The 15,754-nt window shown below is 36.2% G+C and overlaps 2 protein-coding genes across 9 annotated transcripts in view; both read left to right on the forward strand.

Annotated features, from left to right (window-relative positions):
- The first annotated feature begins 1,344 nt into the window (after positions 1-1,344).
- LOC144524447 (uncharacterized) lies at positions 1,345-4,746 on the forward strand. The gene is made up of 4 exons (XM_078260715.1): positions 1,345-1,512; positions 1,602-1,946; positions 3,158-3,265; positions 3,409-4,746. Exons 1-4 carry the CDS (start codon positions 1,464-1,466, stop codon positions 3,414-3,416), a joined length of 510 nt encoding a protein of 169 aa, XP_078116841.1. The 5' UTR covers positions 1,345-1,463; the 3' UTR covers positions 3,417-4,746.
- A 138-nt stretch (positions 4,747-4,884) lies between these two features.
- Positions 4,885-15,754, forward strand: part of LOC144524450 (uncharacterized) — a 19,611-nt gene continuing 8,741 nt past the window's right edge. The window contains exons 1-5 of one of the 8 annotated variants that reach the window (XM_078260722.1): positions 4,943-5,168; positions 6,515-6,865; positions 7,463-7,591; positions 13,348-13,458; positions 14,523-15,751. In XM_078260722.1, the coding sequence (XP_078116848.1) occupies positions 5,120-5,168; positions 6,515-6,865; positions 7,463-7,591; positions 13,348-13,458; positions 14,523-14,674 (792 nt within the window). In that variant the 5' untranslated portion in view covers positions 4,943-5,119 and the 3' untranslated portion in view covers positions 14,675-15,751. The other 7 variants (XM_078260723.1, XM_078260724.1, XM_078260725.1 and 4 more) reach the window with 7 other exon arrangements.

The following is a 15,754-nucleotide window of genomic DNA, read 5'->3' on the forward strand; positions in this document are numbered from 1 at the left end:
ACTTTTTAATTAAACGTAATTTACAAAGCGATCATATCGCACTGAAAGCTAATATTTTGTCACTAGCAACCTACACTTCTACGTCATCTGTCAAATAGCCTACAGTTGCATTTTCAGCTTTGAACAAAACCGTTCAGGAATTATTACAGCAAAAGTGGGACGTGCGTAATTTGTCCCTCCTAGTCGGGACGATTGAAACAGCATGGGGGGATGAATGAAACACACAGTTTAAGCCATATAAACTTCCCACAACTTCAGTATTTTACTACATATCATGAATGGTACTCCCAAAAGGTGTTATTTTAGATTAGATTTTGTTGCTGGGCTCATTGCCGTCATCGTGAAGCGTGTATGAAGCGGTTATTGAAATATCATGCACTCTGGATGATTCTGCCATTTTTAATAGCTGGAACAGTACGTTTTCCCATTTATATCATGTTTCTATTGTAGAAAATGTCGTTTCACTAGGTTTTTACGTGGGTTTGGCCACTGCACATCCAAATAAGTGCCTTTAACGACCAACAGCCCGTCAGTCTCCATAGGATAACATGGGAAAACTCAACCCCCTACCTGGTGGGCCTAAATATATTTTCATCTTTCTAAAACTGCTTTTCCATGTCTCACCTCCATAAATTATTGTATAAACACAGATATGTGTGCATTTACTTAAAATACATGGAGTTACAGCCAGGTCATAGACACGGACATAGACATATGCCATTATAGCCTGGTCTATAAAAAAATAAATGGTCTACTGAATAAGCAAGTCGAACCTATATCAATTCAAGATGGAGAAAAAACCCCAGTTAACTCCTGCTAAAGTTAGCTAGCTTAACACATCTCAGTTGCTGCCATCTCATTTTTAGACTCAAGTACATTTAATGTGATTTAGTGTGGTTAGGCAATCACATAGCCTACTTAAATGTGCAATTGTAAACAAATGTATTATGTAGACTTTAATACTTGGACAGATGAACTTGAGCCAAACACAGAAACTACTTTCCTATATGAAATGTACTGTAAATATTAATAAAAGTTAATTTTCTATAGTTAGATAAGAAAGCTGAGAACACATTTTGTTGGTAGATATGTCTTCAATTTCTCCGAGCTAATCAACGCAGAGTGCAGTGTCTGCATTTCTTAGGTAGGCCTATTATGTGGATTCTATGGCAATGATTTTTTTTGGGGTAAAATAATCAGCCTATAAAGACATAAAATGATAGCTTTGTGGGGCACTACACACGTATACAGCATGTTGCTAAAGACCTGTGTTTGCAGGGAGAAGTGAAACAGTTCCCGTCATTTCCTGCCTTCAGACTGCTGTATGAAACCGCCACATTTGTACTATTTCCTGTCAGTATCTGTGACAACCTGAGGTTCAACACCTCACTTTTTTTTCAGTGACTTTAACAGTGATTAGTTTATAATTTCTCTTTAGCAGTTCTTCTGGATGACAGACGAGTATGGAGCCAGTTGTAATTCTTCTTGTGATGTTAACTGGAGTATCGCATGGTAAAATCCGTGTTATTGAATACACATTGTAATAATGTGTAAAAGGTGAATTACTTAAGCTGATTTCTTTTGAATATGCCTTTTCCTAGCTTTCTTTTCACCTGCTGAGACAAAATGTAATGCCACACAGAACACATCTCTGTGCTCTGTTACTGTCGGAGGATCTGTGTACATCCAAGTGATGACCAATGCCAGTGGCCATGTGCTGAAGTGTAAGAAGCAGCTTCCCACTGGATCCATAAATGTGTTCTCTACGAAGGGAGACAAGGTGAAGATACAGGAGTCTTTTAGAAACAGGACAGAGTTTTTCATCAACAACGGGAGCCTGAAGATCACAAACGTGGAGAGGAATGATTCAGGTCAATACATCACAGATGTCTTTACTCAAGATGGGGTCCTCATGAGAAGCATGAAAGTGAAACTGGATGTCCAAGGCAAGTCTTTAAAATTATATCCTTATCTTCCATCTTATTTATGCTTTAATAATGCTATAGTATTAGAAAGTTAATCCAAAAAAAACCTACAATGAACCCACTTGTGCAAAAGAAGATTAAAGAAGAAAGTATAAAACGTCTACTGCACACTCAGTATTTACTGTAATCCAAATACATGCCAGTATAAAGGCTGTGTAGTACTACTTTCAAGAACTTCTTTACTTCCTCAATCTGGTCATAGTTACTGTTGCTATAGCAACATGTAACCTACGAGTCAAAATCTTCAAAATGGTGCAAATACAACTGTGTCCTACATTGCACGGTAACAAATTATTTCTGAGAACATTCTTAAAGATAAGATTTCCATTTGGTCACTGATTATTTATAGATTACTAAATACACTCTGTGGGTGTCACTGATGTGAGCTGCTGTGAAAAAGAGGTGCTGGGTTCACAATAACAGGCTGTGGTTCTAAGGGAACTTTCAGTATTTGTCAACTTGGGTCTTACTCTCATTTTAGTCCATCATGAATTTTGGCCGTGATAACATCTACTAACTCTTTTGCAGGGGTGTGAACCTATTATAGTTTTTATTTATGCATTTTTGAAGTGTTTGTTTTGTTGTCTGGCTAAATGTTGTGTTTGGTCTTTTGATGTAGGACAAATTGCAGAGAAATCTGACAATAAAGTTAAATCAAAAAATCTAATTAATGCTTAAAAAAAAAGCTCAACAGTCACCTCAAACACGTCTTTAAGTGTGTAAACCTAAAGTACAGAAGGTATCCCTGTTGTTCTTGGAGTGATCTAAATACTTTACCTCCTGCACACAAGGAGCAGCTGGAGATTTCTTGGTGATTTTGGTGTTTTTAATCGGACTCGTCTGTCAGATTGAGCTCCTTGGTTCTTGTTGGATCAGTTGATAGAGCCCATACTGTAACTGCCACACTGCAGGGTGTGTACCATTTCATCTTATTTTTGGCAGTTATGAAACTTGCTGTGGCAGCCTCAAACTAACATAACCGGTGCACACTTATATAGTGGATCTAGTTCCTTTTTGTCATATTCTGCATCAGTGTCTACAGTTGAGGCGGTGAGCTGTGTAGTAAAATGTAATATATATGACACCCAGGTTGACAAATACAAAATAATTACATTTATATATTGTAGAATTTGTAAGTACGTATAATAACCATTGTGGTCTCTTCTCCCCAGAAAAGAATGTGCCCATCTGGATCATAGTCTGTTGTGCATTAGGTGCTCTACTGGTAGTGGTGGTGTGCTGCTGTGTCTGCTGGATAGTGAGACGCCATAAGAAGTCAAGTAAGATATATATATTATCAAACAAATAAGATAATGGCAGCGTTTCAATCAATACATAGTTTGTTGATGGAAACGTCAGAGCCTTTTGTTCTGCTTTAACTACAAAATCATTTAGCTTTATTCTGTCTTTTGTGCATCCTCAGGTAAATAACCGAGAATAAATGCCTTCAGTTTGGACTCAACTGAGGCTCAGTATCACCAATGGACTCTGAGTTAAGGACTCCAAGAAAGAAAGGACTTTCAACATAACTCAGGAGCTGGAAAATCCATTCTTTAAGTTTTATTTTTGTATGTTGCATGAGTGTTGCCTGTTAGGCACGACACAAAGCCGAGTGAAGTGTAAAATAAATTAATAAATGCCGACATGCGATTAATGCGATTAAAAAAATGAATCGCATCGCGTGGGCCCTTAATCGCATCGTTAGCGCTGACAGCCCTACTTTTAATAGGAAACAATGACTTACACCGTGTTCTTCATGTTCTTAGTACAGCAGCAGCAGGGTAACCATACTTATGAGGTCACTGATCAGAATAAAACACTGTAAATTATTATAATTTTGATCTGCTCTTTGTTACACATAAATAAAAGATTGCTTTTCATAATTGACACCAACGTTTTTTTTAAAGTCTGTTGTATAAAATGACAAAAATCGCTTAGAACAGCAAGTAATGTAATCTATTTTAAATACAAATTAACTTTTATTTGGTTTTATCAGTGGTCTGTCTACATCCATGTTCAACTCTTGCTACATGATATGTCAGTTAAATGTTTGTGCTGTAGCCCTGAGACAAAAAGTCAAACTTTGATGTACAATTATAGACACCACATGATACATGTTGGGACTTTTTAAATGATGGGAGGACGCTGCTGTAAATGAAATGCTGTATTCAATGCTGGATATATGGAATTATTAAGTTGCTTCATTATTATTATTATTATTATTATTATTATTATTATTATTATTATTATTATTATTATTATTATACCAGTAACAATCATTTAATTAATAAAAACATACCAGAAAACATCACTAACTATATATCTGTTAATGCTTGTGTAAAAGCTTTAAAGACCAGCAGGAACTATGCTAAAGTAGTTTGTTTCTAAAGGTTGTTATTAGTTGATGGTGTGTTGTGTTTGGGTTTTCACTCACATTATGTTAAGTAGCATTTGTTTATATTTTCCTTTAAATGTAACTTTCTGTTTAATTTTCCGCCTGGATATAAAAAGACAGTAATGTTACATGTTTGTTACAGAGACCTGCTTGTTTTCAGAATCAAAAAAACTTCTCTGTGTATATATCGAAATAGTGAAAGTATTTAAAGTACTTAAATATTGAAATATCTTGTTTATGGATTGTTGTCTCATTTCCCACACATTATTCAAAATACAAAGATGTCACACTGTGCACATGTACACACTGTGCAAATGTTTTCTAACATCCATAGTAATAAAATAAAAGAAAATATATTTGTGGGAAGCTGTGTTGATGCTGTGAGATGACACTTTGTTTCACTTCCTTTATAGCTGAGAGCAATGACGTTCCTGTGCATGCTTAAACACAACATTTAATCTTAATACAGGAAACTTCAGAAACCATTTTCAGACTTACATTGAAATGTTTAGTCTTCTCCTTTTAAGGCCTTCATCACTAGTCATACTAGTCTCAACATAAATGAGGAACAGAGATGTTCAGTAGGTCACAGTTTCTGCTTCTTTTCTTATGTGAAGCTGATCACTAAAGAGAAGACACTTCAGGCTGCTCAGTGTAGTGTGTGTGAATGTTTGCTGTTGAAGAGAAGTTCATCTGGAAGCTGCTGACTAAGTCAACAGAGGCTGAACACTGAGGAGACATGGAAGCTGTGATCGGACTGTTGGTGATGATACTCGGAGTCTCTCATGGTGAGCTGTGTCCAAAATTACAGTTTGACATCATCTTAAGAGATGTGTTATAATTAAAAATCTTTTCTTTTAGCTTTGAGCTTCAATTGACTGCATTAGACCTATGATGTTGAAACTAACTGAAAGCTTCCTCTGGTGTAATTTCTTATTTACATATGACAATAAATGTAAGCGCCTAGATCCTAGATTTATTGTATTCTCACTCAGTTACTGTATGTAAAAAGGAGGACTGCAGACTCAAGCATAAATCTAATGCTAAATTATAACATCATGTGTCACCTAGTGCTGTCAAACGATTACAATATTTAATCGCATTAATGTCATAGTTAACTCGCAATTAATTGCAATTAATCGCACATTTTTATCTATTCTAAATGTCCCTTGATTTCTTTTTGTCCCATTATTTTTTCTCATTTTAATGCTCTTATCAACATGGAAAAGTGGATGTGAATGATATCAGCTAGACCCTCGTCCTCCACAACGTTAACAGGTCTACATGCAGTAGCCACCCACTTAACATAATATATATGTATATATATGTATATATATAATATAGAAACATTAAAAACACAAGGTCTTTTGGTTTAAACAAAGTTTGTACACTCAAAAACATGAGTTTGTGATGACTGGGTGAGGTTAACTTGACTTTAATTTAAACACAGAATATTACTGAATATTACTACATATATATATATATATATACATTTATATGTATATATTTTACAAACCTTTGACTGGAAACGTGCTATAATTTGCTTCGTATGAGTATTTGCATATGCCTTAAAAAATGTCATGGCCATTCATTTTGTGGAAATGGAATGATCAAATTGCGATATTTAGATTTTTTTAAACTTTATTTATTTTATATTTCAGGTGTGGAAACCTACTGTGATGGTGAACACTGATGTTCAATCTTAAAGTCGCTTTAAAATTTAAAATAAAACACTGTATGACATTTTTTAGAATTACTACAATACTACTTAGAGTTGAACTATTCTCTATATCTTGCCCATCATTTTAATAATTTCCCCCAAACACATCTAAGTTGCTATAATTTAAAAATAAAATTCTATCTGCGTAAAAAACCCAAACCACAGCATGAGTTTGTAATGACTTGGTGAGTTTACGTCTGCTGAACCTGTTTTACAGTCTCAGGCCGGTGGAACACTCAGCTAAACACCTGTTGCATAATGTGGTCTGAGAGTTACACAACGACACCAAACCCACTGTAGTGGACCTTAGATCAATATTTGCTTATGCATAAAACGTTGTCATGATAATTCATATTATCAAAATTAAATGATCAAAATTGTTTACATTTACATTTTTTCCCCGAAACTTTCCAGGTGTGGAAACCTACTGTGATGGCCGACAGGATGGAGCTCAGTGTTACGGAGCTTTGGGAGGAACTGTGGTCCTCCAGCTGATGGACAACGCTTCAGAAATATTTAGATACATATGGTCAACTAAAACAACAATCAAAGCAAATACAACAACAACAACAACAACAATACTCAGTTGGAGAAATAATATGATTGTGATTAATGCGATAGCAAACAGATCCTTCTTCACTCCCAGTGATGGAACATTTAGGATCAACAACCTGAGCTGGACTGATGGAGGTGAATATACACTTCAAATCTATGCTTCAGATGGCCAGGTATCAGAGCGGCGAACTCTACAGTTGACCATTCAAGGTAAATCACTCTTTTGTGAATTTAGTGGTATAAATAGACACACGTCATATTCTACTGTTGAACCACATATTTATTTCATATTCTACATATCTCTAATGTCTGGCCTGTTCTGTATTTGAAACTGTATAAAATGACCAAGATTCCGTTAATATGAAAAGTCATCTGACTGTGTTTCCTTCAGCTCAATCAGATCACTCCCTGCTGATATGTGGTGTGCGAGCAGCTGTGGTTGTTCTTGCATTAATTGGGATCACCGTCTATTTTGCTCGGAAGGAAAGGAAATACAAGATGGTCCGTCGAAAGATGGAACATCAAGAGAACTCTGTTGTGATGGTTGAAATGAGAAGTTGAACTTTAACTTTGTGAATCCAACACCTTAGTGTCGTCTGACTCTTCTCACTCCTCACTAGTTGTTGACTTGGTAAAGTGATCCTTTACATAGAATGAATTAATGTGCAAAGACTGTCTTGTTGTGAAATGTTCAGTGTGTCGCTGACTTTGGAGAGTGATAAAGCTTCCAGAGGCCCACAGCTCCACAGCACAGTTTATTCTAAAGCAACATGTCATATTTTGATATCTAGCGTTTCTTTCCCACAGGCTTCATATTCATTAACTGCACCTTAACCAATGGGATGCACATATCACAGTGGGTGTTTGCAGCCAATAATACCCTGTGTGTTCCGCCAACAACAGCTCCTACCACGAGAACAGACACCTCCACCGTGGGTAAGACGACTGGCATCACAGTGTCAATTAACCCCTGCACTAATAACACATCCTCCAATCAAAATGTGACACCCCCCCCCCACTCCCCCAGAGATGCCCCATGGTACATTAGTAAGTAAAACTAACTATGCTGAAGTGGATTTATTAAAGTAATTTACCCAATGGGATGCGCATGTCAAAATGGGTGTTTGCAGCCAATAACAACCTGTGTATTGAACCAATAGCTCCTAACACGAGGACAGAAACTGTGGGTAAGAGACATCAACGTGTCCATAAAAGCCTCCACTCACATCACACATGCCGACCAAGCTGTTGCTTCCTCCAGCACAGAGATGACCCCTGGTACTTGAGTAAAAACTAACTCCCCTGTCAAAGCCCTAACTTGACATGTGATTTTTATGTCACTTTATCCAATCAGATCACTCCCTGCTGATATGTGGTGTGCGAGCAGCTGTGGTGGTTCTTGCATTAATTGGGATCACCGTCTATTTTGCTTGGAAGGAAAGGAAATACAAGATGGTCTGTCGAAAGATGGAACATCAAGAGAACTCTGTTGTGATGGTTGAAATGAGAAGTTGAACTTTAACTTTGTGAATCCAACACCTTAGTGTCGTCTGACTCTTCTCACTCCTCACTAGTTGTTGACTTGGTAAAGTGATCCTTTACATAGAATGAATTAATGTGCAAAGACTGTCTTGTTGTGAAATGTTCAGTGTGTCGCTGACTTTGGAGAGTGATAAAGCTTCCAGAGGCCCACAGCTCCACAGCACAGTTTATTCTAAAGCAACATGTCATATTGTGAACAAAGCTTATATTAACATATTAGGAAATTATTGCATTATATGTTTCCATATTGTCACTGTCCTGTGAAAACCATGTATCTCCAATTGTGTTGCATTTACTTTTGCATAGGTACCTGACCTAGTAGCTACATATATGTATATTTTAAAAATGGTGATTTTGCATTCAGAACATGTTTTTACCTTTATGTGTTCAAGTCCAAACTATAATTTTACACCATATAAATTACATGCCTAATCACATATATGATTCAAGTTTTTAACTCTTAAAGATTGAATTATGTAAATACTAGTTTTGTTTTTCTTATCTTATATTTTCAAATATAGGTCTGTTTTGCCTCCATGTTCACAAAGAGTAATAATGTGTTAACCATTTGAAGCATTTATTAGGAAGAGCTGTAATTTAGTTGCTGTTGTGTGTTGTTATGTTTTCAAAACCTGTCAGTAAATCAGTCATGTGTCCTCAGTTAATGTAGGTTAGATAACCTTTTGTTGACATTTTGATCAGACTGTACCTTGTTGAGAATTGAATAAAACTTCCAGACTCATCATCAGTATTACAGTTATTCTCAATTGTTGACAGAACTCTTCTGAGAGCATTGCACATATTAAGATAACAGAACTCTCCAACTCCAAACTAACATACACCCAGAACGAAGGCTAAATCTATAGAAAACTCCTGCAAAATGAAACGCCACACTCAAAACAAGGTTATGTCTTCTCAAGATTGTATGTCGTGTTCAAATAACACACACACACATCATATGAATGGACGTTTCTAAGAACCAATTGAACACTGACGTGCACAATGTAAAACACTAGTATGAATGGAGACTTATGCCTTTTGCATGTCCAGTCTTAAACTTACCACGCATGTACAGTAGTCTGTTGTAAAATATCTTTGTATTATGTTTTTATACTGAAATATAAAACACACAAACATACAGTCATATAAACAAAAATGTCTTTTTCTTCCTGAAATACTGTATTCCTGCCACAAACACAAAGTTTGATATGTAAAGTTCTACATACAAAAGAAATAATAGAAAAATGTACTGTAATCAGTAAAAACAAACAAACAAACAAACATATAGGATGGACCCTGTCAACCCTGAAAAGCTTGTAGAGCGTTATCTGCACATGCATCTTCCATAGCTTGCAGAAGAGGTTTACATGTTTGGGGATTGTGATCATAGTGCTACCTGTTTGTACTCTCTGGCCAGCCTCCCTCACTGTTAGACCATAGTTGACCAAAGTGGCCTGAATCTCTCTCCTTGAGCTCACCTGTGAACCTTTTACTGTATTGCTGAAGCTGATTGCTAATTATACAATTGTGCAACATGTGTTTGCCCATGTGAGCAGTCAGAGGGAATAGAAATAAATTAGAATGTAGCATTCTGAAAAGCATTGTGTTCCATGTGAACACAAGAGATTCTATTCATTAAGATTGTGCCAAATGTAGAGAACTTTGTGTTTTGAAATGTGTGGTTTAGAACTGCAATAAAATTGCAAAGCAGGAAATGTGCTTGCATACTGTGTCTCAATTACCAGTGTTGGTGTGTAGACAAATGAGAAAAACTGGTGTGAGGTTTCCCTCTACTGGTTTGGCAACATGAACACTTTTCAGAAAAACAAATTCAATAAAAGATGCTTAAGATGATTCACTTACACAATCTGTTTTATTAGATATTGAGTTTAAAATATGTCTGCTGGAAGTGCAATGTCAGAAATATTTTTATATTTTAGGGCAGAGAGAGAGCGAGAGAGAGAGAGAGAGAGAGAGAGAGAGAGAGAGAGAGAGAGAGAGAGAGAGAGAGAGAGAGAGAGAGAGAAATTGTGCAAGTGAACTCATACCAGGAACATTGCAGAGATTACAGAGAAGCATTATTTTTAGACCACTCTGGGCCAACAGCACAGTGTGAATGTAGCCTACATATTTTATCACCTTGGGATTGTATATTTTTGTTTACTTTGTGGATATACACCCCTAACAAAAGACAGAAACCTTTTGTGAGAGGAAGAAATAATTGAGTTGGAACATTTTAGTTGGTCTTATATGTGAAGTATTGCCAAGACTGATTGGGCTGGATTGGGTAACATAAGGCAAGAAACAAAGGCATTATTTGGCCAATAATAAAGTCTCAAGATGTATAATGTACTGTATGTAACTGTGATATAATATTGGCATAACAATAATTTCATTATTACTGCAGTATTGAAGTATTCAAAATCACATGATAAAAACTTAAATTCTTAAACAACAAAATGTGCTTAACTTATTGTATCCTAATCATTTTTAATGCATTTTTTCTTCAGTGTTGTTTATGTTTATCTGAAAATTCTCTTTAAGTTGAACTGAACATTATTCTCCATTATGTAAATTCTGCTTTTGTAATTTAAAATGACTTTTTTCTCTGGAGACTTCACTTTCCAAACAAAATTTTAAAAACCGTTTGGTGTGTAAATGTGCTCAACATGTTCTTATAGTTTGTTAGAGGCAATTTAAGATCATTTTTGATCAAATGTAATTTGTTATTGTTTATTTTGAGATGTTAAATATGATGTATTATACTTATTTTGTCAGAAGTTCTAAGATGGAGAGATGACAAATGTCTCTTTCAGTGTAAAGGAGGAATGTTTCTCTCTCTTCCACTCAGTCCAACAGAGGTCGTCGTGCTGGAGACTAAAAGGGGAAGTAAAACTGATATCACTTCTTTTTCTCCTCTCTGCCTATAATAAGATTTATACAACAACGCTGTGGTCGGCTCAAAGTTTTCACACCTTCTCCTCTGAGGCTGATCACTAACAGGACACATTTCAGGCTGTTCAGTGTAGGATGTTCAGGTAGAAAAGCTACTGACTGGATCAACAGAGGCTGAACACTGAGGAGACATGGAAGCTGTGGTTGGACTGTTGCTGATGCTACTCGGAGTCTCTCATGGTGAGCTGTTTGACTTATAACACTAATAACACATTCAAATTAGAACGTTTTGTGCAGCTATTGGTTTCTGGTATAGTCGTTGTATAGTATAAATTATCCTCTGTGGTTATATTGCAGGCTAGAAACACCTGATGGTCCTGGAGAAATAACAAATGTTATTGATAAATTAAGATATGCGAATCAACTGAAAACTGCAGCAGATTGAAACTCATACTTTACTGAAGTTCAGTAGCTTTAAAAAAAAATGGCTTCTTATTTCTAAGAGCAATGGCAAATCCACATTATTGTGCATGAATAGTACAGATTATAATCATGAGGTTCTACAAATTAATCTATTCAATTTAACTTTTAGGATTAAAGCACTTCATTCCTGACAGTTCAGATATTTAATTCATCTGATGAACACCGATGTTCAATCTTGAAGGTCCAATGTGTAGGAATTTCTCCCGTCTAGCGTTGAGATCATATATCGCAATCAACTCTCTCGCACCACGCAGTTCAAAGTACGTATTACAGCTACGGTAGCCTTCACGCTTCAAAAAGCCGGTCTCTTGCTCTTTTCAATATCCTTTTTCTTTTTCTGGGCGAAGAAGAAGACTCCTGTTCCTGAAATTTGGATTTTTAATACGTGTGGTCCTCCATGTTTCCTTCTTCAAACTTGCCGGGGCTGGGAAGCTACGATACCCATTAGCAGCATTAGCAGCACCTGTGAGTTTATCATGTGACAGCAAAAACATGAAAGGCGGAGCAGTATGTCCTGTATGTCCCTTACCGGCTAATGTATTTCAAGATGACGCATGAATATGGAGCGTCTACCCCAGTTCATGCGAATGCAAATGTAAAAATTCAAGCCAAAAGGAATACTTGATAATAATAATTGATGGTGGTGGTAAAGATTCATGAAAAAGGACAAGTTTATGAACGGGCAACTAAACACGTTACACACTGGACCTTTAAAGTCGCTTGAAAATTTTAAATAAAACACTGTATGACATAGTACCATGTTGTTGCAGTTATATCATGCTTATTCATACTGAAACTATGATTTTTTAGAATTACTACAATACTACTTAGAGTTGAACTATTCTCTATATCTTGCCCATCATTTTAATAATTTTCCCCAAACACATCTAAGTTGCTATAATTTAAAAATAAAATTCTGTCTGCGTAAAAAACCCAAACCACAGCATGAGTTTGTAATGACTTGGTGAGTTTACGTCTGCTGAACCTGTTTTACAGTCTCAGGCCGGTGGAACACTCAGCTAAACACCTGTTGCATAATGTGGTCTGAGAGTAACACAACTACACCAAACCCACTGTAGTGGACCTTAGATCAATATTTGCTTATGCATAAAACGTTGTCATGATAATTCATATTATCAAAATTAAATGACCAAAATTGTCATGTTTACATTTTTTCCCCGAAACTTTCCAGGTGTGGAAACCTACTGTGATGGCCGACAGGATGGAGCTCAGTGTTACGGAGCTTTGGGAGGAACTGTGGTCCTCCAGCTGATGGACAACGCCTCAGAAATATCTAAATACCAATGGTCAATCAACACAACAACAACAACAACAACAATACTCAGTTGGAGAAATAATACGATTGTGATTAATGCGATAGCAAACAGATCCTTCTTCACTCCCAGTGATGGAACATTTAGGATCAACAACCTGAGCTGGACTGATGGAGGTGAATATACACTTCAAATCTTTGGTTCAGATGGCCAGGTATCAGAGCGGCGAACTCTACAGTTGACCATTCAAGGTAAACATCTATTTTACTTACTGGGGTATAATATTGATTGACATAAATGTCATATTTTATTGTTAAACTACATATATCTCATTTACATGTATCTGTATATGTCTGGCCTGATCTAAACTAACTCTGCTACAGTGCATTCATTAAAGTATTTTGCCTATTTAGTTTTTGTCTGTCTCCATAAACAAACCTGCAGTGTTTGGTAACTTAAAGCTCTGTGTGTCTCTTGTGTCTGTTGTTATTGCATCAGTAGGGTACTTGCCGATAATGGCCGGTGTACTGTCTGCGTTGGTAATTCTGTTAGTGGTCGGGGTGGCTGTCATCTGTGCTCAGAAGAAAAAGCAGAACAACAAACCTAAAGGTACAAAAAACCCTAAACTTCCTTTTTGTGATCCATAACTGCACTAACTTCTCTATTCTCTATTTCTCTCCAAACTTCAATGATATAAATCTTTAAGTCTAACTCTCGGCAAGAATGTGTTTCCCAAAATGTTATAGTAAGTATTCAGATCCCGTCCTTAGGCTAAGTAAAAGTCATGCATTGAAAATGTTACTTAAGTAAAAGTATTTAAGTACGATAAGGAAAATCTAAATGTCTTTAATGTTTTAAAGTAGCCTAATAAAAGTAAAAGTACAAAATGCAGGAAATGTCCCCTGTGACTGTTATATCCTATGCTTGATATTATTAGATTATTATTACTCATAGCTTAATGTAACAGCAGGATTTTACTGTTGTAGTTGGATGAGGTGGAGCTCACTTTTAACTTTTTTGTAAAGGACTGCAACTATTGATCATTTTACATAACTTTGTGGATTAATCTGCTGATTTTTTTCTCCATAAATCAATTGATTGTTTGGTTTGTAGAAAGATGTATACAGTGTACATAGAAACAGTGAGAAATGCTCATCACAATTCCCCAGAGCCCAAAGTGACACCTTCACAGTGCTTGTTGTATCCAATTAACAGTCCAAAAAGTAGGAGAAGCAGCAAATATTCACATTTGTGAAGGTAAAAACGTAAGATATTTGTACATGAAACATGACTTAAACAATTATCAAATAGTTGCCAATTCATTTTCTGTGAATGAATTGAATAATGGAGCAATTGTTTCAGCTGTACTTGTATAAATGGATTGTTTAGTCTATAACAAAACACGATCTTGATCTGAAAACTAGCAGCTAAAACTGCATGTTGAATAATTGGAGTGAAGTCAAAAGTACATTATTACTTCTAAAATGTAAAGAAATGTAAAGTTAAGGTAGAAAGTGGCATAAAAAGAAAACACTCAAGTACAAGTAACTCAAAGTTATACTTAAATGTAGTACTTGAGTAAATGTACTTAGTTACATTCCACCACTTCAAACACTGAGTATATCTAGCTTAAATATGATGTGTTTGTGCCACTTCTTCCGTTCACTCTGCAGAAGAAGAAGACCATGAACTAACCTATGCTGATGTCAGGATGGTGCAGCAGCCGGTGAGGCAGATGCAGAAAAAGGCAGAGACGGAGGTGGAGGTGGAGTACGGCCAGATCAAGTTTCCAGAGCGACCTCAGCAGACTGTTGAACCAGCATGAGATGAATGTGTGTACGTCGAGGTCTGTAACGACAGGTGATTCACGGCGTTTAGTGTTTTTCACAAAGACTGCACCACTGAAGACAGAGAGAGGAGGTGTTTGTGAAGATGCCCAAAGCTCTTTCACCTTCATTTGATGTGATGCTCAAAAGGACAAAATATAGATAAATATCATTTACCACTTTTACTGGTTGACTGGGCTTCGAAGTATCATCGGCATCATTTGAATCACAGTGTGGCTAGTTTTCAGAGTTAGTGCTTACAATGAAAATAAATGAATCCAAGACTTTAAAGACTAGCAGGAAGTAGGCCTATTGTTTAGATGTTATTAGTTGATGCTGCAGCTGATTATATTTACATTTAAATGTAACTGTGTGTGTTTTATTTTTTACCCTTGATATAAGAGACATTTGTGTTTAATGTTACAGATACTTCACGGTTGTTTTCAGGACCAAAAATACAAATTTTACTGTGTATATACACGTACATATATAGAAATAGTGAACGTAGTAGTAATGAAAATATCGAAATAACCTGTGTCTGGATTGTGATGGTGTCTTAATTGCCACACATTATTGGAAATAGAAAGATGTCACACTGTGCAGGTGTAGTGTACATATCATGCTAATGTTTTATAACAACCATACATTCAACCATCTCAAATGTGGAGGAGGATTGAATGAGCAGAACACAAGGCCTGGGCCCCAATGACAGATTCTGACAGACCCCCACACCTATAGTTACATGATACATTAACACACATCCTGGACTATTATCCCTGACCATTGCGCATACAGTACAGTATATACTGTATACTGGGAACTCTTGCTCATCCCCTGAGCAATATTTTTGACAGCCTTTCTTTCTTAAACAGTTATATTGAACATATTTGTTATAGTGTCTATTACATACTTTTATTGTATATTTTGTATTTATGTTCTCGACTGTAGCAGTACTCGTGCTTTATTGTTTATTATCTTTTTAATATGTTTATTATTTACTGTATGCACATAACACACCAAAGCAAATTCCTTGCAAGCGCAAACTTGCTTGGCAATAAATCTGATTTTGATTCTGATTC

Source organism: Sander vitreus, chromosome 10, assembly GCF_031162955.1.
Source record: "Sander vitreus isolate 19-12246 chromosome 10, sanVit1, whole genome shotgun sequence".
NCBI classification, from domain to species: Eukaryota; Metazoa; Chordata; class Actinopteri; order Perciformes; family Percidae; genus Sander; species Sander vitreus.